Consider the following 22,912-nt stretch of genomic DNA (forward strand, 5'->3'; position numbering starts at 1 on the left):
TTTCTATTACACTTCTAATTTACGTTATAGTGAAAGTATTGTTTAATTATACCCATTATATAAATTATAGATATGCAATATTGGCTGTTGTTTTTGAACATGTGATAAGAAATGTCATTGAAAAGAAAATAACATAGAAGCCATTATCTCATCCATGGTTAAACCAACAACTAATAAAATACCATTGTGAATATTATGAACCCCACCACCACCGTTCGTGTTGAAGGATACTGAATAGACAATAAAAACAAATACTTCAAAAAACTGTTCTTCTTCTGAAAGAACTTCTTCCCAATGCACAGAATTCCAAAAACTAATATTAACTAAATAAATCTAAATAAAACCCTGCCCGGGAGATCTGGCAGAACAAAAGTATTCTATATAATACTAAAAGATACAGCCCTGCTATTGTCATCTGCCTGCCACAAAACAGACACAAAGTTTGTTTGTTTGTTTTTTTTATGTTTGAAACTGACTTGCTGGGGCAGAATGTGGCTGTGTTGATGCTTTTAGGATGCTTTTAGTGCATGTGATAATACATTACATAGAAGGTTGCGCGGTGCTCTGTTCAGTGAGAAGCGCTCTCTATGGCAAGCCTTTTTAGCATTTAAATCTTTGTTCTGACTCCATAAATATATTAGAGATATCTCTAATTATATTTTGACTAGTCATAATTATAATTCCACTACTCAGAATGACAATTAGACATATCTGCAATTACAATTGTACTAGTACGAAATCAGATGAATTTTGACTAGTAACAATTGTAATTGATATCTCTGAGTTTTTACTAGTCATAATACATTTAGAGATATCTTTAATTCATCATATTTAGAGATATTTACAAATATAATTAAAGATATCTCTAATTATTTACTAAAAGTCTAATTACAGTTGTAGATATCTTGAATTGGATTTTTGACTAGTCAAAATTCATTTGGAGATATCTCTAATTACAATTGTGACTAGTCAAAACTTATTTAGAGATATCTGCAAATATTTTTCAATGGAAGTCAATGGAGGAATATGACTAGTCTATCATAATATATTTGCAGATATTTCCAATCTGACTAGTCAAATTATAATTATGACAAGTCAAAATATAATTAAAGATATCTCTAAATATATTTATGGATAGTCTGAACAAGGTTTAAATGCTAAAACGGCTTGCCACACGCTCTCATCCAGTAGCACAGTGGAGAGTTCTCTAGTTATATCCTTTCAGTCGTTTGATATGCAGTGACATGCAGTCAAATATTTCGCCAAACAGTCCTTAGGGATGCGGGGACACGCAGTCAGATATTTTACCGGACAGATCCGCCACTATTGGCGCGCATAAACAATCATAAAGCTCTTGTGCTGCAGGAATTAGGAGGTCTGCTGAAGGCGCGCAGCTGACGTGCAGTGAGGAGTATATGTTTCTTCTTATCCCGAGGTCTGAATAATCTTGGACCCGGCCCATATCCAGAGCAGATGCTCTGGTGGTCATGGAGAAGTGGAAAGCGTTAGACTGAGTCCTGAAAGAGCCCAGTGACAGAGAAGTTTCCGCATGGATCACGAGGGCTAGCTTGAACCCCCACCTATTAAATACTCAGACCTGCAGCTTCTCCATGACAGACATCCAGCGATCTCAAGAGGATAACTGGTCGTACCCAACTGAGCCTGGTTTTTCTTGAGGTTTTGCTCTTCAGTGTCTGGGCTTTCAGCTGTGACATTTAAATTACATGGAACTAAACTAAACTGAATTTCAACTTCTATGTTAAGCTTCTTTGACAGAATTTACATTGAAAAAGCACTATAGAAATAAAGATTAATTGTTTGTCGTTTGATTCGGGGGCTTTGAGAAGAAGGGGTGTTCGTGCTGCAGTGGGAACACAACATTATTCAAAATGCTAGGGATGTCAAAATTATTGTCTTTTCAATGCACCACGATGCAGACGTGGACAATTTGGTATCGGTTTATTAATAGATCATCACCGGTTATAACGTACTGACATCACTTATCTCATATGTGCTATGCCGTTGTAGAATACTATTTGAACAAGACAAGGGCAAGTAATTAAAATGCTTCCACTACAACTGTGCAATGAAGTACAACAGAACCAGGAGATGCTATTTTACTCTATCGCTATTAAAGTGATACTTGTGGATCCTGACAAGAGTGTGTCTGTAGAATGTGTCTCTTAACCAAACAACACACAAGACTAAAACACTTTTTTGCACATTCCACATTTACGGACACTTACAGACATTCCATATCTGCACATTCATGCACTTATGCATACTCCCTGGACATTCATGAACATTCATGCACATTTGCAATCACCTAGTCATATATTGTGTAGTTCTGAGAGTGTACCATCAAGGTGACAGGGCTTGACAAGCTACCTGTAGGACACACTCTTGACAATAATGAAAAGGGGTTTGTAAAAGCATTAGAAACCAATCAAATCCAAAACAGAGATCCTGACAATCAAGAACATCTTTAGTACACAAAGCTCTTAAAACATAAACAAGCTATAAAAGCAAAAAAGAAAGAACATATAGAACAATTTTTTTTCACACAACAAATGAGTTAATAAATACTTAAGAACAATTGGAATACTCCCTGTATAGACTACATCAAAACCCACTGTAAAAAGCTCATGCTCAGCCACTAGACTTTTCTGACAGGGTATCCCGAGTGTCATCGACTGACAGAAAGTTGTTGGACCACTAAACAGGAGTTATTATTAGAGATTATAGATAGCGAAATTTAGCGTTTTTTTTTTTTTTTTTTTTTAGCATGATAGTAAAACACGAAAGTCATTATGAATGTATTAAAACATATACTTGTTTGTTGTAAAAATTGTAATAATGACAAAAAATACTAATTTGTGCATTTCTTTACTTCCCTGTGCAACCATGCTGCCATTGTAGCTGGTGTATTCTGAGAAATTTTCTTACCCCTTGGTTTCAAGTGTGGTCCTAAAAAAAATCATTGTTGAGGAGTATCTAGCCCTTCCCCTAAGCCCTACGCCTTCAAGTTAAAGATAATTAGGACAAGGGGAAAAGCTAAGGGGTAGAACTGGGAGTGGAACTTAGTCTTTTAGTTATAGCTTTTCACAGTATTAAGTAACGTAATGTATTTTTTATTTAGTGCCATGTCAGCAACCAAGGCTATCTTCATGGCAGGAATCTTTCAACAATAAATATTCAATTTAAAAATTAACAAACAAAATAAAACATAAATTAAATAAGATTTTTTGTGTTAATACATGATAAAAATTCTAAAATCTTTTCTTGTTTCACTTTGTCAAAAATGTCCTTAAAAGAGTTCATTTCATAAAAAGTCCTTCTGGAATCAGTAAAAGCAGGACAGTCCAGTAAAATATGTTTTACAGTAAGAGGAGTTTTGCAGCACAAACACTGAGTAGGGTTTTCACCTTGGATCAAAAAACCATGTGTAATTCTCGTATGCCCAATACGACATCTGGCAAAAACTACTTGATCAAATCGATTCTTAAAATGTCTAAAAATTCTGTGTGAAACTTCAGGTTGGATTTCATGTAGTTTATTGTTTTCTAATGCATCCCATTCCTTTTGCCACTTGTTTAAAATGTAAGCGTTGATAAAAGGTTTCATCTCTGACGGAGGAATTTGGCATTTGTTCACTACTTGCTTCAAAGCATATTTAGCAGCTGCATCAGCTCGCTCATTTCCTAAAAGTCCGACATGTCCAGGAACCCAGCAAAAAATGATGTGATAAAACTGATTTTGTAGTTGGTGAACTTTAGTTAAAATATTGTCAATCAAAGGATGATCATTCGTTGAAGATTCCATAACTTGGAGGCATGATTTAGAGTCTGTAAAAATGATGGATTTCTTTTGTTGGGCATTTTCTATATACTCCAATGCTAAAAGTAAAGCACGGGCTTCAGCTGTGAATATGGAGCATTCTTTAGGCAGACTGATTCCATGACTTTGTTCCCCTGTTACCATTGCTGCTGCTACATTACTTTCCATCGTTGAACCATCTGTGAAGATTGGTATGTGCTGAGAACATTGAGTTCTGATATCCAGGTATTGTTGTTTGTACATATTGGCATGAGTAACTGCTTTCTTCTAATGTCTTAGCTCCATATTGATTATAGGCGTCTTTAAATTCCAGGGAGGCAATGAGTTGAAGTGTATTTGTTTTAAAATGTCCAGGTTTAAATTTAGATTTTGTAAGTGTGAATTGATACGTAAACCAAAAGGTCTGATGGTTTTTGGCTTACTCTCGTATAATTGTACAAACTGAGGTTCGAAAACTGCAGTATAGGCTGGGTTGTTCTTATTTGCCTTTAGTTTGATAGCATATTGTAATGAAAGTTTCAGCCGTCTATTTTGAAGTGAAGGTTTGTTAGCTTCAATGTACAGACTCTGAACGGGTGATGTTCTAAATGCTCCTAAAGCAAGCCGTAATCCTTGATGGTGGACTGTATTGAGGATTTGTTTATAAGATTTCCTGGCAGAGTCATAAATTATGCTTCCATAATCCAAACGAGATCGAATGAGTACTCTGTACAATCGTAAAAGTACAGTTAAATCAGCACCCCAATTTGTTTTTGCCAACACTTTGATTATGTTCATAGCTTTGAGGCACTTGTTTTTCAAAAAATTTAAATGAGGGATAAAAGTCATTTTGTTATCAAAAAGGAGACCTAAAAACTTGATTTCTTTAACAACTTTGATCATATTTCCATTGATAAAAAGTTCTGGATCATGATGAAGTGATCGCTGGATACAAAAATGTGTACAGTTTTTGTTTTAGAGAATTTAAAACCATTTTCGACAGCCCACTGGTTAATTTTCTGAATATTTAACTGTAATTGCCTTGCAATTGTATTCATGTTCTTCCCTCTGTAACAGATACATAAATCATCCACGTAGATGCTGCAGAACATATTTGGGGCAATGATTTCCACAATGCTATTTATTTTAATACTGAAGAGTGTGACTGAGAGTATACTTCCTTGAGGAACTCCGAGTTCTTGTTGGTGGGTATTTGAAAGGGAATTTCCGACTTGGACTCTGAAGTTTCTTCTAGTGAGAAAGTTTGAAATGAAGGTAGGAAGTCTTCCTCTAAATCCCATTTGGTGAAGATCTTTTAAAATTCCATATCTCCATGTTGTGTCATAAGCTTTTTCTAAATCAAAGAAAACAGCAACAACATGTTCTTTTCTGATGAATCCATCTCTGATATAAGTTTCTAGTCGGATTAACTGATCCAATGTACTCTTTCCACGTCTAAATCCACACTGGTAGTCAGTTAGTTGTTTGTTTTTTTCCAGTGTCCAGACAAGACGGTTGTTAATCATTCTTTTCATCGTTTTACATAAACAACTGGTTAGAACAATTGGTCTGTAGTTATTTGGATCAGTGTGGTCTTTTCCTGGTTTAGGTATAGCTATTACTGTTGCTTCTTTCCAAGAAGCTGGAATTTTTCCTGAAGACCAGATGTTGTTGAACTTGTCCAGTAGGAGGCATAGTGAACTATATGGTAAGTGTTTTAAAAACTGGTAATGGATTTTATCGGGTCCAATGGCTGTATCATGTGAGCATTTCAAAGAATTTACTAATTCTTTAATTTAAAACGTTGATTTTATACTTCTTTGTTGTCAGAATAAAAATTTAGTTCTTTGCATTCCTGCTGTGCTCGTATGATTTGAAATGCTGGGAGGCAGTTTTCTATTGATGAATTCTTTTCGAAGGCTTCAGCTAATGTATTTGCTATGTCCATTTCCTTTGTTTGAAGTATTGCTTGTTTTATAATATGTTGTATGCGAGTTCCATTTTCCTTTCCCTTCATTTTACGGATCATGTTCCAAATCTTCTTCATGGGAGTATAGTAATTTAAGCTGGATACAAATTGTTTCCAGCTTTGTTTCTTTGCTTCATTTAGGGTTCTGCGAGCTTGGGCTCGACAAATTTTAAAATGGATAAAATTTGTAGTTGTTGGATGTTTATTAAAAGCACGTTCTGCTTTTTTTCGAGTTTCAATAGCTTTTTTACATTGTTCATTAAACCAGGGATTTGTCTTTCGTTGTGGTTTTGTTGATGTCTTTGGGATGGTTTCATCTGCTATAGCGATTAACTGCTGAGTGAAGTCTTCTATTGAGTTCTGATTATCTTGGGTAGCTGAAATAATTTTTTCACAACACATGTTTTGAAAGGTGGTCCAGTCTGCTTTCTTGAGTTGCCATCTTGAAGGTCTACTTGTTATATCCAGTTGTGGAAATGTGAGGATAATTGGGAAGTGGTCACTCCCGGATAGATCATTCCATACTCTCCATGAACAGTCAAGTAAAAGATCAGCACTACATATTGTCAGATCGATTGCTGTATAAGTGCCATGTCCTGGATGAAGATATGTTTTGGTTCCATCATTTAAAAGACATAAATCATTATTTTCTATAAAAGTTTCCATTCTTCTTCCTTTGGCATCACAATGATCTTCACACCATAAGATGTTGTGGCTGTTAAAATCACCCATCAGTATAAATGAAGTTGGTAATTGTGAAATAAGTTTGTCCAGTTCTTGAGGTATTACAGCTTCATGAGGTGGGATATAGATAGATCATGTTGTAATTGTTTTATGTAGAGTAAGTTGAACTGCTGTTGCTTGTAATTGAGTGTCCAATGCAACTTGACTTTGGATAATGTCGTTTCTCACTAGGATAGCTGATCCTCCAGAGGGTCGTTGTATGTTTGGTCCACATAAACTAATCATATTAAAACCTTTAAAAGTTAAGGCATCATTTGGAGATAAGTGGGTTTCCTGAATACAATAGGCAAGTGGGTTAAAAACAGAATTTAAATGCTGTAATTCTGCAAAGTTGGTTTTTAGTCCCCGACAAATCCACTGTATTATGTGATTGTTTATTCTCAAGTGGGAAATATAGGTACAGGTCCTTTATTTTTACATTTAGGTGAGAGACTACGACTACGACTGGTCATTGTCTCCGTCATTTCAATATCTTTAGGATTGTCATCTTTGTGAGTTCGACATTTATCTTGATTTGGCTGTTGATTTGTTGAACTTGGAGTTTTCTTTTTCACTTTTGATTCTTTCTGTTCTAGGTATGAGTCTTGAATTGGTCCAGTTTGAATGAGTTCATTTTTTGTTTTTTGGGAAGTTGAATTTTTGTTGTTGCTTATGGTTTGAGGTTTGTCCTTGAATAGCCAAGTTAGATCCGTCTGACAACTTATTGATTGAGTTTTTGGTGTGACTGCAACAGAATAGGGCTTTTTCAGACAGAAGGCAGGAAGAGCTTCAACTTTTTTACGAGCTTCAGGATAACTCATCTTCCTTGTGTGTTTTATTTTCTGTATTTCTTTCTCTTTATGCCAAATGGGACAATTCTTTGATGAGGCTGCATGATCTCCAAGGCAGTTTTTACATTTAGGAGGTTTTGTGCAGTTCATTCCATGATCATCCTCACCACAATTTTGACATGTTGTCTTATTTTTGCATCCTGCAGATCCATGACCAAATTTCTGGCATTTAAAAAATCTTAGTGGATTTGGTATGAATATATCTACAGCAACACTTAAATATCCAAGTTTGATTTTCTCTGGTGGTTGTGGTCTGTTGAAGGTCAGGATGTATGTTCCCGTTTTAATCATCTGCCCATCCTTTTTGATGATTATTCTTTTTACGTCGATTACACCTATTGGTTTTAATTCAAAAGCGATTTCAGATTCGTCCATATCTTGTAATTCTCTGGTGCGGATTACACCTTTGCTGTTGTTCAGGGTAGAATGAGGGAATGCTTTCATAGTAATTCCAGCCAAAGTTGTTGCTTGTAGTAAATTTTCTGAGTTAGCTTTCCTAGCACATTCCACCAAAATTTGTCCAGATCGCAGCTTTTTAATGTCTTTTACTGTTCCTGCAATTCCTGTGATTCCTTTGTGGATCGCAAAAGGGGACAGTTTGGTCAGGGGCATGTCATCAGTCAGTGATTCTAGTCCAATAAATCTTTGCCAGTTTTCATTTTCAGATGAGAAAATAAAACCAGTTCTTAGTTCAGTCTCCAAGTCTTGTTCCAATATCCGTTTTTTAGTGTTTTGATTTTTTGCCATAATGTTTAGATATTTGTTCTTCATCTCTGCTCCTCACCCACCTCGGAGTGGGGATGTACAGAGCCACGGACATCCACTGGATGTACATCAAGGATACAGTGATGATATACTTGAGCATATAAACACAGGGTCTATAATACTCAATTGACCCTATGCCAGCGCCTTCCGGAAGAAAGGCAAGTCCTGACAAGCCGATTGATTGGAATGGGCCTTTCCAATCTCTCGTCTAGTTGAAGTATGAGCCAAAGTGATGTGTTGGATAATTGATAGCCGCAGCAAATCAAAATCCTCAATCACCAGGATCTCTTCCTCCACCAACACGAGTCGCAACTCACGGCCAACAAGTTGCCCCATTTGTCGCCTCTTACGAACAGCAAGGGGGTGCTAGGGACCTATTCTACCCCGGGTCCCCACGGGGGCACAGTATTAAGTTAGTACACAGTAAAAACACAGAGCACCAATTCCTTAAAATACCCCTTTCTTGGGAATCTGTGTCAGCACTGCTCTTTAAGAGCTCAATGCCAAGAGACCTTTATTGAAGGACTCCAAAAAAACTTAATTAAATCTTGTCCAAGCACATTGCAATAACTTCCAAAGCTCAGCAGAGATGCCATCCAAACCAGGAGATTTAACACTGATCGACTCTTGTACAGCACTTGAAAGTTCAGAGAAAGTTAAGAATCCTTCCAGCTCCATCTTTCCTTCTTTAGACAGTTGTCAAAGATCTTTAACCAATGTATATTGTCTGACATGAGGGAAAAACCTCTCCACAAGTCCACAAGATCGTGCTTATTAATTAAGGATTTAAAAATATCTGCTGAACCTAAATGAGGTTTCTGTCCATTTTGGGATCAACAGTGCAGTTCAAATCTTCACCTATCACAGTAAGCTATGTCATTAGAAACCTTGAACAGCTCTTCAGAAAACCTTAGAAAAAAAAAATCCCCACATTAATTTCCAATATTAGGAGTACAAAAAATATATATAAAAATTCACCTATATTTACGTCAGCTCCAAGTAATCGTCCAGATGTTATTTCAGGGAAAATTGGGATAGCTTTAACACATTTTGAAAAAAAAAATAAAAAAATAAAATGCAACACCAGCAGTAAAATTAGTACTATGACTTAGGCTAATACAACCTTCCCATCCATTTACCCATTCATTTTGATTAGAACTATCTGTATGCGCCTCGTGTAACAAAATTACATTTGCTTTTTTAAATTATAAAAACAAAGTATTTCTCTTTTGTACACCCCTATAGCCATATACATTCAACAATCCACTGTTAAAGGACACCATCAGGATGAATAAAGAGAAAATAATTACAAATGAAAGAAGACACAAATTTCAATACATGGTAATTCTCGAAGAGCTTTTCTTTATCTTTTTTTCAAACATCAGTCACAAGCTTTCTAAAAAACACTTAGGCAGATCTAATTTATCAAGTGTTGCTTACTTCATGGCAATTACAGAAGAATTTATAAAAAGTTTTAAATTAGGAATGAACACTTGATTATTTGGTTTTCTCCGTTTTTTTTTTTTTGTTTTTTTGTAAAATCCAGTAAGTCATTAATTTGTTCTACAGTATAATATCTAGGTTTGATAAATTTTGCCAAATTTTCCTGCAAACCTGAAACTCTGTGATTAAATCTAAATAATCCACATCGCTATCAGTAATCTGTGAGTTTGTTTTTTCAACCAACTGTTCAACATGGTTCTGAGACTCAATTTGTTTGATGTCTGCATGTCATCTAAAACAGCACTCATTTCGGGCACATCTTTTTCTCCAGACTACCCTAATTTACCATTTAAGTCATAAAACCTGTTACACTCTGTTCATACTGAGGGATATAATCGCCTTGCAATTTTTAAAAAAAACTTTTTTTTTCCTTTTAGTAGGCTAGTCTAATTTTCAATTCATGCTAAAGATAAGGGTCCAAAAGTGTAAGCCATGTAATGCTGTTGTGAACAGCTGAAGCAGTCAAATTATTTGTAATTCATTTATTATTAAGGATTAATATTGCTATTCATTTTATTCAATAAAATGAAAAATTAAAACATGTAATCAGTCTACATTAATGTGGAATTAGTTAAATATCTTTTTTAAAATCGTCATAGGTAGATCTTTGCCTCGTCAATACACGATATTATCATCTATCGGCACAACCCTACTCAGTTGAAAACATATCCACATCCAATCAAAATAATACAGTAGAATTAGATTCATCTAGGTTATATCTTTTAAACTTTCATTAATCATGAATCCATTGATCTTCTTAGGCTGAAGCCAATCCCAACAACACCTTCAGTACAAAGCAGGGGGGGAGGGGCTCAGAAAAAGGTAGAAACTGCGTCTAATACCAAGTCTCATAAAATATCTAAAAATAGGGAGAAGACAAAAAAAATAAGGTAAATGAAAAATGTGTATGACACCTATTCTTTTTTCTATTTTCTTACACCATAATTTTGTCTTTAAATATTTTTTTTATTTTTTTCTTTAAATTATGACGTGGGTAATTTCACTGGACTGATCCATGCTGCATGTCATACTTTTTTTAATGCATCACAAAGCAACTGACATATACTGCATACCTCCACCTCCTTAAAACTATTATATAGCTGGTATTTGTAATTATTTTTTGTTATTATCAATATGACAATATTATATTAACTTAAGCATCAGCATCATCAACATTATTATAATTATTATTATTATTAGACAAGTTGTTGTTGAAGTGTAGTAGTCATTGTAGTAGTATTAATCGTAGTAGCGGTAGTAGTAGTCGTTGTTGCAGTAGTACTGGTTTTAGTAATAGTAGTGGAAGTAGTAATTGTTGTAGTAGTTGTTGTGGTAAGAGTAGTAATAGTGTAGTTGTAGTAGTTTCTGTAACTATTAGATTTTTTTTCTCCCAATCCTGCAGCCCTATTAAGGACTGTGGTACCATTAACTAAAACATATATATTATTTTTTAAAAGGGACTTTCCTGTACATCAATGGAAGAGTTTTATCCAATTAAACACATTGCATGAAGTGTAGTTTTGGACATAGCAATGTAGTTACAGTCACCAAACATACATTGTGTTTGCCCAAATTTAACACAAAGTTTGCGTGGAAGTGGGGCAAAACTTCAATGCTGTGAAAAAATCTGTTCACAATCAAGTCTAAACGTGCTCTGCCTGCTTCCTGATGGAGAAACAAAATGTATCAGGTGATACATTTTAAACTTTAAACTACTTTTTTAAAGCTTAATGTTGGTTGCTGTGCACTGGCATTATACAAGCAAGCGCATTTTTTGAATTTTCTGCACTCTAAGCCTTACAAAGATAAAAGAAGCAACGTTATTAGTTAGATGGTATTATTTTATACAGCATGTTCATACATGCAGACCTAAACATGCCTCTTTTGGCTCCACTACAGAGTTCCTCCTAAAATAAAAAAATAGCTCTTTTACTTAGGTCATGGAAATACTTCTTATGGGCCTCCTGAAAGTGTAAATTAAGAGAAACAGAATAGCAGCAAAATTATCATGTTGTATATGCACTCACATGTAGAGATATCTGTATTTAGCACTGTTCGATATAAGTAAGGCAATGATTTTAAGGATAAAATATACATGATACATACATGAATTTTACCTAAAACCTGTATGTTTAAAATTGTATATCTAAAGAAAAGTGTGCTCTTTTCCTAGTTAAAAACAGAAGCTAAAAATGTATAAACTTGAAGTTTCATTAAACGAATAGACTAAAACTTCAAACAAAAATGATGAATGCTGTTATGCCAAGTTTAAATTGAAAAGTATAATGACTCATTGAAAATAAATAAAACAAGTAAGCCTAAAGTTAAATTATTAAAAAAAAAAAAAAAAAGTTTAAAAGAAAATAAATCTACAAAACAACTTGATATTTGAAACATAGGGTGAAGTGTGTCCTGCGCATAATCTTGACATATCTTGGAAATTCACCTTGAAATAAATGACATATAAAGATTTTGTGGTTTGATTTTTTGTTTTGCTTTTGTTGTTTTGTTTTAGCTTCACAGATAAATCATCATCATCATCATCATCTTTTTATTTCTATAGTGCGTTTTACAAGGTAAATGTTAAAGCAGCTTAACAGATGAAAAAAAAAAAAGAAAAGGAAAAGGCATAACAATACTTCAGGTTTCCTTTCCATTTGATATAAATGTATAATTGTCAATATTTGTTACATTTTGTTTAAAGGTGCAGCTTAGAAATTTTATGTCTCTTCCCTGCTGTCCAAAGCCATGCCTTCATAAGTCATAAACACGCACTGATTAGATAAAACTAGATGTCATTCACTAGTTAGAAAACTCTTTGAAGACGCACTTTATCAAGCGTAACTGTTGACAGGCCAGAGGGTGCAGGAGTTATATTTATTGTTTTGTTATGAAAGTAATTAAAAGTTAGATCAAAAAAAGTAAAGCTAAAAACACAAATTTTCTGTCCTCTTTTTACATTACACTTGCGTTTTCATTACCTAGACAACGAGTGACTGCTTTCAATTGTGCTCGCTAATCCTTGTACATCGGTTGTTTTCAGCTCCTTTTACACTTGAAGAAATAAATGAATGCTCAGGTATATTTACCCGACTATATTACCAATGCTGTAAAAGGTACTCTATGAACTCGAAATGCCGGACATTTTCAGTAGTTGAAAAACACTTCTGTGCATATAAACCCATTCATAAACAAGAACACAATCTACATAAGCTTTGTGTAACCAAAATAGTTTTAAAACATACCTGTCTAAAAGAAATACTTCAACCGTGGTGTCAAGATTGTTAGTTGAACTGCATAATGTTTTTTTGCTCCAGCGGGCAAAAGTAATTCTGTTATTGATTCAGGGTTTATAAAAGTTTTGATTCTGCATTTTTGGCAGTAGCCCTTTCAGAAACAATCTTTCTTTTCATGCATACAAGGCTACGCTGGTCTTTCAAAAAGAAGTTCAGGTTGATGCGGAGTATGCCTGATTTTGTCAGCCGTATCCGTGCTTCCTATGTACGCATGAGTGACATATCTGTTTGCTTAAAGAGGCTGCGCAGAAATTCATATTTAAATTTGTTGACAGACAGTTTGAGATACCTGACGTAATTGAGTTATTTGTCGACTGACAATATTTAACTGGATAAATATTTTTTAGTTGTATGCCTTACCCTGAATATAAAAATACATTTAGATCATTTACTTTAATCATTACTATTGGAATGTGAAGAGACTTTTAACTAGCACAACAATAAATGTTTCTAAAGACAAATCACCTTTAAAGTGCCCCTATTATAAAAGGTTCATATTTTGATTTGCTGATATGCATGCAAGGTCAAGGTCATGCAAGAAAAAGGCTAAATATCTATTTGACGGACGAATCATTTAACAACTCTTTTGGTACTTTTGTTGTAAAAAAAAAAGTGTTTCTTTAGAAACCCACAACAGGGGCAAATATCATTGTTGAAAGCTGATCCATTAAAGAGCAGCTCCATCTCTGCCAACCCCAACTAAGCAAGCCGGTAGCATCAGTGGCAAGGAAGCAAAACTCCACCACTTGATAGAAATGGAGAACAAACCTTAGGAGACCAGGACGACCACTTCTCCTCTTGCCATAAATAAAAGAGCAAAGCTTCAGTCATATACATGGGCATATATATGACTATAATGAAAAGTAACATTTTTGTTTCACAAAAGAAAAAATAAAATTATTTGCTGTAAAAAGCAGATGAATTGCTCTCATCAGCAGCAGTGCTCTGGAGCTCCTAGAAGAAACAGTGGAGCCTGGGCCAAGATTAACCTCTAAACAGTCCAAAAATGCTGCTGATCCATCTGGCACAGGCTTACACAAACTGACAGAGTGAGAGCCACAAAAAAAAGTGGTGCAAAAATGGCCAAACGATGAACATTCATCTAGCCATGTGTCATCCATAGCGGATTGATGCCGAAAAGTGAGTGGATACAGTTGAGAAATGTTCACAGTGACTACATGGCCATAATGCAACAAATTACTAGCAGCAACAAGAGTGTGTGGTGTAAAACATTAATGGCCAGACCATGTCTTACTGTAACATGTGGCCAAGTATGGTGACCCGTACTCTGAATTTGTGCTCTGCATTTAACCCTTGCAAGTCCACACACATACTGTACAGTGATTAATTAGTATTAATTAATTATCAGCATTGGCTGATAAGTAACAAATTATGCTGATATACTTTGCCAATACAGGAGAGTTATGATGAAAAAAAAAATAATCCAGATATGATTATGGCCCCGTTTACACTGACACATTTGTTTTAAAACGGTGTTTAGAATGAAAACGATCCGCTTCCACACTAGCGTTTCTGTACAACTTTACTTCTACATTACACCGCTGAAAACGCACATCACGCGCACACACACACACACACACACACACACACACACACACACACACACACACACACACACACACACACACACACACACACACACTCTGGTATGCACTGCGGCTTGCCTTGAGCACATCTACCCATATGGGAGCGGTGCACGTCAGACTGTTCATCAAGGATCTACCGCTGGATCTAATCTCACTATATTTGTTAAGCGTAATATTTAATTGACCTTGTTGACTATATCTAACAACATAATCCCAGACTCTGGTCTTTTTAATCTATTACTTGTTCTCAGGTAACGTGTTTTGGCTGAGCGCAAAGATAATTTAGGTTAATATATTAATTAATGCAACCGTGTACACTGATTCTGCACATTTGACTGATTGCTTGCCCGTATTTTTACTTTTTACACTTTTTTAATGGCCATTATTGATTATTAAAACTGATGTTTAGTGAAAGAGACAGGGTTTCATATTTTCAATGAAAATTAAAGGAGGCAGTGATGTTATGCGCTGTTTTTTGTTATAAATATGGATACAGTGAAGATGACACTCAAATAAAATGTAGCTACACGACACCTCAACATTGTTAGTGTCTATTAAGTTGTTAATATCAAAATGACAATTGACAGTTCCTTATATCATGTTTTAAATTTTTTTGTCGAGATACACTGAAACACTAGCCAGGGTGATGTGAATGAGGTTATAAAGTACACATTTCCCCTTGAAGATTTACCTGACGAGTCCTCGGGAGTTCGTTTTCCATATCAAACTTGGGAAGTCTGAACTTACGATGAGAGGATGCAAGACTGAACTGTTTTGGTTGCTTAATATTGAGGAAAAAGCCCCAATCAGATAGTCGAATGTCTGCAGCCATGCCTCCGTTTTCAGATGTCTCCGTTTTCCCCCCATCTACTCTGACATGGAGCAGCAGCATTTTAGAATGAAAATGGTCTCTTCAGTTTTTCTAAAAAGCTCAGTTTTCGGCGATCAGAAACTCCGGGGTAGTGTGGACGGATGACGTAACCATAGAAAAACTTATATTTTTATTAACTATAACGTATAAGTATAAATGGGGCCTTAAACTGGTCTGAGCACCGGCACATGATCTAAAAGAGTTGTCCTTATTCTCTTAATGACTTTAAGGTTTGTTTTGGGCATAACATGCATTAAACCAGTGGTTCTCAAACTGTGGTACATGTACCACTAGTGGTACACAGGCTTCCTTCTAGTGGTACGCGGAGGAATGAAATATGTCATGTACATGCTACACACATTTCAAAATTTACCAAATATGATGGATATAATATGCCATTTAGGACATATAGCCTATAATTCTGAGGTATTCTGCCACGTTTTTTTAACTGTGCAGAGTTGTAGCTGCTTTACTGGGCCTACTACGCTACTGTATTTTAATACTGCTCATTTTGTTGGTACTAGGAGAGACAATTTTTTTCTGAGGTGGTACTTGATGAAAAAAGTTTGAGAACCACTGCATTAAACCATTCAGTCTTATGTCCTATTACCTTCATTATTTAAAAAAATGGTTAAAGACCATCTGTGTGAGATTAATGACAATCTACTGAATGAACCTCTTCCATTCATCCTCTTCTTCGACGAGCCGAATCATAAAGCCAAAAATGATTTCAGTATACAAGAAGAAAAATAAATGTATGTAGACTTTAGTAACAGTTTCGAATATTTATCTAAATTTGTTGAAATATATTAGCATATTGGAAAAAAATCCAATATCATGCATCCCTATAATTAAGGCTGGCTGTATTTTTTTTTAAATCGAAAACTTCAACTTAGCAACTGCCTAGCAACCACTTATAACACCGTAGCAACTGCCTAACAACACCTTGGCAACCACCTGACTACCAACCAGAACACCTAAGTAACTGCCTAATAAGACATTAGAAACCACTGAGAACACCCTAGCAAATGACTAGCAACATCTTGGTAACCACCTAGAAACAGAAAAGTAAAACAACATGCTAACAACATGTTAATACATGCAAAAAACATGCCAATCCATACTAGAAACACGCATATTTGTTCTTATCTATTTATACCAACTCAAACTTCAAGCTTCTTAAACTACTATAGTTATTTAAACTTTAAATCTACTTTAAACTAGGATCTCAAGTCACCAAAAAGTTTGTTTACTAACTTTTCTAGTTTAAATATGTGACACCAAGTTTTGTTTCATGCAATAACACTCTGGCAATCAGCATAGTCTCTACAGTCCCATCACACATCAGAGCTTCAGCTCAGTGGAAGACACAGCTGTCATATTAGTGAATGAAAACAAAAATGAAACCGTGTTTACATGACAAATGATCAAAACTCCCGCAAATGGCTCTTTCTCCGAAATGTACAATGTACTAAACAAGACAGTGTTTTGGACTTTGGACTTTGGCCAATGCACTTTAAATTAAAACCTGGGTCAACACAAAAACTATATATGGTACAAATACTTTTTGAATTCCTTTATATATATTTATTCATGGATTCAGAGTTTTAATGACCTGATTCATTCAAAGAATTTGGTGTCTGTGAGTGTGATGAAATTTTTTCTTACTTGTTCTCATTACTGGCATCATATCGAGGCATAGGATCCACATCATTACCGTTCACATCATAACTGGCCTCATTATCCTATAAACAGATCAAAAGCAAGAAAGAGACTTTCAGAAAAATCTGATTCAGACATGGATTTGTCCATCCATTACATTCATATGCCAAGTCACTAAAAATATTTAAATCCTTCATATAGTTAAAATGTATTGCTTCAAAGATGCGATAGAATAAAAATGTGGATATACCTAGGCATAGATGCAATAATATGAGCACAGTACATGAAAATGACAAACTGTGACCCATGGACACTATCGTTTCCTCATTCTCATGATGTAAATCCCATGAGCTTAAGCAGGGTTCAAGTCAAACTTAACACTTTTTCAAAGTCATTATGAACGAAATTTATACTCTTCAATACTTAAAATATATAATTTAATGAACTTTTACAGGGCTAAACATTGTTTTTCTAATGGCCTAGTTGGGTTAGTGGAAAAGATGTTTTATTTGAAAACACACACACACACACAAACACACAAGTTCATATATGGGGTAAAATCCTGCCTGTGGGAAACACTCAATAGAGAATTACAGAAATATTTGTCGTGTATTCAGCTTCTTGATTACTTAATGTGTTTAAGACAAGCCAAGATTTTATCTAGATAATATTGCATAATGTGTCACAGCGACTGTCATAACAGACAATAAAAATTGTGTAATCTGAACAGGGATTGAAGTTGGATTAAACATACTATGTATGTGGGAATTCGGTTTTGTGAAGCAGGCATTGATGCATAACAATGAAGTGTTCCCAGCTTGTCAGAAAACAAAATGAAACAAGAGAGGCAGGGAAACTAAAAAGGAGTAGTTTTGTGAAGAAGACAGCTATGCATGAAAATAGAGTGTTCACAGCTAATCAAAACACAAAATGTGACATACATACCAGGAGTTGGACAATGAAACTGAGGCAATGGCCAATTTAGTATTGGAGGTTTCATGGCCAGCCTGGTGGCCAAGCTTCATTGATTGCACATTATACCAGTAAGAGCAGAGTCTGTTAGATATAGTCATTTGGCAGGCGTTTTTGTCCAAAGCTACTTACAACTGAGGAGACATTTTGCAATTCAACAAGAGGAGGCAGTACACACAGGATGTGCTAATTTTTTAAGGAACTGTGAGATTTTAGAAAATTAGGTGCTAGAGTAAGAGAGAGAGAGAGTGTAGAGCATACTCACACCTGTGTGAAGCATACACAAATGCATAGTGTATTTTGTGTATTCTCTGTGATTGTGTGTGTATTCTCTGTGTTTGTGTGTGTGCACGAGTGTGCGCGCGTTTTCTGTACGCATGTTTGCACTTGTTCGCGCGTGTGTAAGAATGTGTCTGATGCAAATGTGCAAAACAAGTGTCTGAGAAAGATAAAAGACTGTTTTAGTTGTCATTTGAATGATATTAGCAAATCGACAGCCTGTGTGTGAATGTGTGGGAAAAATCATTCCACCAGCATGGAAACTGAATGAAAATGTAGTTGATAAGTTCTGTTTTTGCCAGATTAAGCTGTAGGTGATGTTATTTTTTTTTCTGCTGAGATGTCCTCCAGGCAGTGTGAGATCCTTGCAGCTACTGTTGGGTCATCCAGTTGAAATGAAAGATAGAAATGGGTGTTATCAGCATAACGATGATAAAAGAAACCATGTGATTGGATGATGGTTTCAGTGATGTGATGTGTAAATGGAAAATACAAGGGGACCCAGAACAGATGCCTGGGGAACCCCTGTAACTAGCTTTGCCAGTGAGGTACGACTCCAACCAGCAGAGTTCCAGTGATGCCCAGTGAGAAAAGGGTGAATAGTAGAATCTTATATTTCACCATGTCAAAATGAGCAGACAGGTCCACTAAAAGCAGAATAGAGGATTTAGAGCCTGATTTGGCAATCCAAAGGGCTTCATTGACCATACGGCTTATTTGTTAAAATGTGGACAAATTTGGTTGAACAGCCTTTTCCAGTGTTTTGGTATGAAACAGAAGAGGGAAAGGGGGAGAGAGGGAGAGTGAGGTTGAGAGTGAGAGGGAGAGAGAGAGAGAGAGAGAGAGAGAGAGAGAGAGAGAGAGAGAGAGAGAGAGAGAGAGAGAGAGAGAGAGAGAGAGAGAGAGAGAGAGCCACCATGATGGCCAGGAAAATGTACAAAGAACAAAGTTTAAATACTTCTTCCTTTGTATAGAGGAGAAAGGAAGAGAGTGAATTTTCTTCAGAGAGTGTTGTTTGATTTAGATTTGGAATGGATGTGGTGGGAAATAGGCTGTTAATTTATAAAACCTCCTAAATAGTTTGTGTCCAAAGTTTTGTTTATTTTGTTATGGTATAGGCTTTTCTTCTCACTATTGCCCTGAACAGAGACTTAGCAGAGTAATAGTACAGTTTTTATTTTTTTAATATTGCTATGCACACAACATCATGTGTGACTTTTCAACTCTGATATGAAGAAAATTGTTGGTGCACATCTCGCTGGACCATCTGTGAACAAGACAGCAAGTGATGTATTACGAGTCAAGGTATCCAGGGTAATGTCAACAAACCACCAAGAAGGACAAAGCACATATAACAGAAATAACTGTGGATGCAAGAGGAAGCTGTGAGAAAGAGATGCCCAGGTAATAACTCAGACTGTATCCAAGAAACATAAAACCACAGCAGCCCAACTCACTGCATGATTAAGTATGCACCTTAACTCTCCTGGTTTCCACCAAAACCAGTTGGGAGCTCCACAGGGTAAATATGCATGGCTGGGCTGCTATAGCCAAACCTTTGGTCAGTTGTGCCAATGCCAAAAGTTAGTTTTGGTGCCAGCAGTGAAAATACAGGGCTGTGGACAATGTAAAAGATGTCTTGTTCTCAGAAGAGTCCACCTGCCTGACCTTACACACATTTAGGAAACTTAGGATGTGGAGAAGCCTAAAAAACATACTATTCAGTTTGTTGCATGTTGAGAGTGAAGCATGGGAGTGGCTCAGTGATGGTTAGGTCTGCAGTATCATGTTATTCCCTAGGCCCAATACTTGTGCTAGATGGGCACGTCACTGTCAAGGACTGCTGAACCATTCTGGAGGACCATGTGCACCCAATGATTTGAACATTGTATCCTGATGAACAAGCATAGTTTGATAAACATGAAAGTAAAGTTAAACATCATCCAAAGCGTGCACAGTAACAGTGGAGTGTTTTGGAGGAGCAAGTTGGGAAACGTTGGCCACCACAAGCAACACAGTGACCTGGCCACTGTTCTGCAAGAAGAATGGCTTAATTCCTTTGACTACTTGTGGCCCTACACCACACTAATGACTTGGTCTTGGACTTTGACTATGGTCTAAAACCAGGCTTTTCAGTTTCATTGGCCAACAATATACCATCCTGAAGAGACATAAGGGCTATTTAAATAAAAATTTTTGATAGTCTAATGTGTATATTGTGAAATTTGCTGTGTATTTTTGTAATAGGACAACAAACATTACATCACATTAAAGATGAATTGATAACTCACCCAAAAAAAAAACACACACATTAAAAAGATTTTTTGAGAGCTAAAGTGGCAGTGTGCCGATTTTCTTTGGATCTTTTGCTACAAATGTTTGTTTTTTGATCGAGCACCTGCCTTCAAGATTTTCTAGATGTGGACACATTTCTGTTTTTTGCAAAAGCTGAGATTGAAATTCACATCTGGTTCAAGATGATTTTATGATCTGTAGTAAACAAACCCCCAACTGAAGTTTTTAGTGCATTTGGTGTAAAAACATGTTTGCAGGCATAGAGCCACAGTTCACAGAAAACCTATTCAACATATGCCATTATCACATAAAGATTATCTTTGCAATCAATATTGGGAAATTAAATCATCAGCAATTTATTGTGTAGCTTGTTATGACTTTGTGCAGTAAATGTTGCTCCATCTAATAGCACAAGCTGGAGACATACTACTGATTAGACAACTGGCTTTACCGATTAATTGCCCACCCCATTGCTACACAACATATATCATTTTCACTTTTAACTGTTAAAATAATAATGTATTATGCATACCTCACACTACATACTGTGCATGATGTATAATGAACATTACGCAGTGTAAGGTATTTCATTCCAAAAAAAAAAAAACTGTCAATCACACAAAAAGATACACCTACATAGTTCTGTATGAGATCTGGGTGGTTCCTCTCAATACCGTCATCTAGAATCGTAACCACCACATCCTTCCCTGTGTAGCCTCTCTTCCATGCACCCACAATATTCATGTCAGACTGACAGTTATGCATGTTATCATTACAGTGCTGCAAAGACACAGAGATAAATACAGTTAGAGATTTAATAGCAGAATTCAGTAGAATAAAAAATATAATAATAATAAAATGAATCATGCATACTGATATCTGCCCTAATTCTTCAGAGGCTAAGGATTTTTAATTAAAGATTAGTATGTTTAAGTCTTTAAAAGCTTTCCCATCAAAAAGACATGGCCATCAAACATCAAAACATCTAAAGGCTAAGACATGGATGTTGTGGAATTTTTGTTACAATAAATAAATGTCATTATCTACAATGGAAAAAAAAAACATGTACTGTGCTTTCTACAAAAATTTAAAGCTACATTCTTTTTTAACATTCTACATTCAACATTCAAAATTACCATATTAGAAGGATTTCAGAAGACTAGAGTGATGGCTGCAAAATGTACATTTTACCATCACAGAATTGTTACATTATTTTTTAATAATAAAACTTTTTTTCAAACTGGAATAATATTTATATCTCTTGGCCCTTTCTTTCTAGTTTAGTGAAATCCACCCTTAGGTGACAGCAACAGACTTCGATCAAAAGAAAAAAAAAAAACTATGTAAATTACATTTGGGTCCTCTAGACAGCAAATAACAAATGAGAGACCAAGTACAGTCGATTTATACACACAATAGTCATCTACCACAGCTCAATGCTGATCAATGCATGCTATTTGGTAGATCACAGTTAGAGTAAAATTCTGTGAAAAGTTCTCAGCAATTCAGTAAATTACTGCGCATTTTCTTCATGCAGTAACAAATAGTCATATGAAACCAAATGTACAACAGCATTGGGCTTCGAACTGGGATAAGATCCCATCCTCATGTCAGGTTTGTTTGCTCTCAACATACAACAAAACAGCCCTGAGCCAAATGGATGCATTCAGGTCAAAGTGTTGATGTTATCTGAGGAGTATTAATCATTGACAGAGCTTTAACAACACATTAGCCTGGGTGCGGCACAGAGCACTCACAATATTCAAACAAACCAGGATACTGGGGTCAAACACGCCTGGGCACGGTTTGGATAGCCTAGTATGAGTACACCCTAATGCCTAGCTCACACTACAGTATTTAAAGCCCAATTTGCAAGTTGATAAACTTGACTACAGATTGAATGGTTCAGGAGAAACTGCTAGTGCATAACACTCAGCTTCTTTATGTATGAACTACTGAATGACACAAAAAGGCTTGCCGACTCATTATAGACACCTCGCAAATGAAAGTCCAATATCTAGCATGCTAAATATTACAGACCAGTCAGTCGACTCCCACTTGTGGTCAGATGTAGCCAATGAGAGAGCAAGTCATAACAGAATGGTCATCGATGCACTCACTTTACCCTGCGTTTACACAAACACAAGAGCATATTAAAGCCAAAGCTATCCGCTCAACCTTGCAGATATTAGAGTGATCAATACGCTGATGCATCAGCTGACTAATGATGCTTTCAAACACTCCCTTAAATGCTCCCACAGAGATTCAAAGTTCAATATATTCAAAATACTCAGAAGTTCAAG

The 22,912-nt window shown here is 35.8% G+C and overlaps 1 protein-coding gene across 6 annotated transcripts in view; it reads right to left on the reverse strand.

Moving 5' to 3' along the window:
* The window catches only part of pcsk5b (proprotein convertase subtilisin/kexin type 5b), a 238,500-nt gene that overhangs the window by 210,377 nt on the left and 5,211 nt on the right, over positions 1-22,912 (reverse strand). For all 6 annotated transcript variants that reach the window (XR_015497170.1, XM_087263488.1, XM_087263487.1 and 3 more), the window contains 2 exon segments: positions 21,246-21,389; positions 17,070-17,146 (listed from right to left, as the gene is read on the reverse strand). Coding sequence is in view for 5 of the 6 variants with exons in the window: in XM_087263488.1 (XP_087119614.1) it covers positions 17,070-17,146; positions 21,246-21,389 (221 nt within the window). In the remaining variant the exon portion in view is untranslated.

This window comes from Danio rerio, chromosome 8, assembly GCF_052040795.2.
Source record: "Danio rerio strain M-AB ecotype USA chromosome 8, GRCz13ab, whole genome shotgun sequence".
NCBI lineage: Eukaryota > Metazoa > Chordata > Actinopteri > Cypriniformes > Danionidae > Danio > Danio rerio.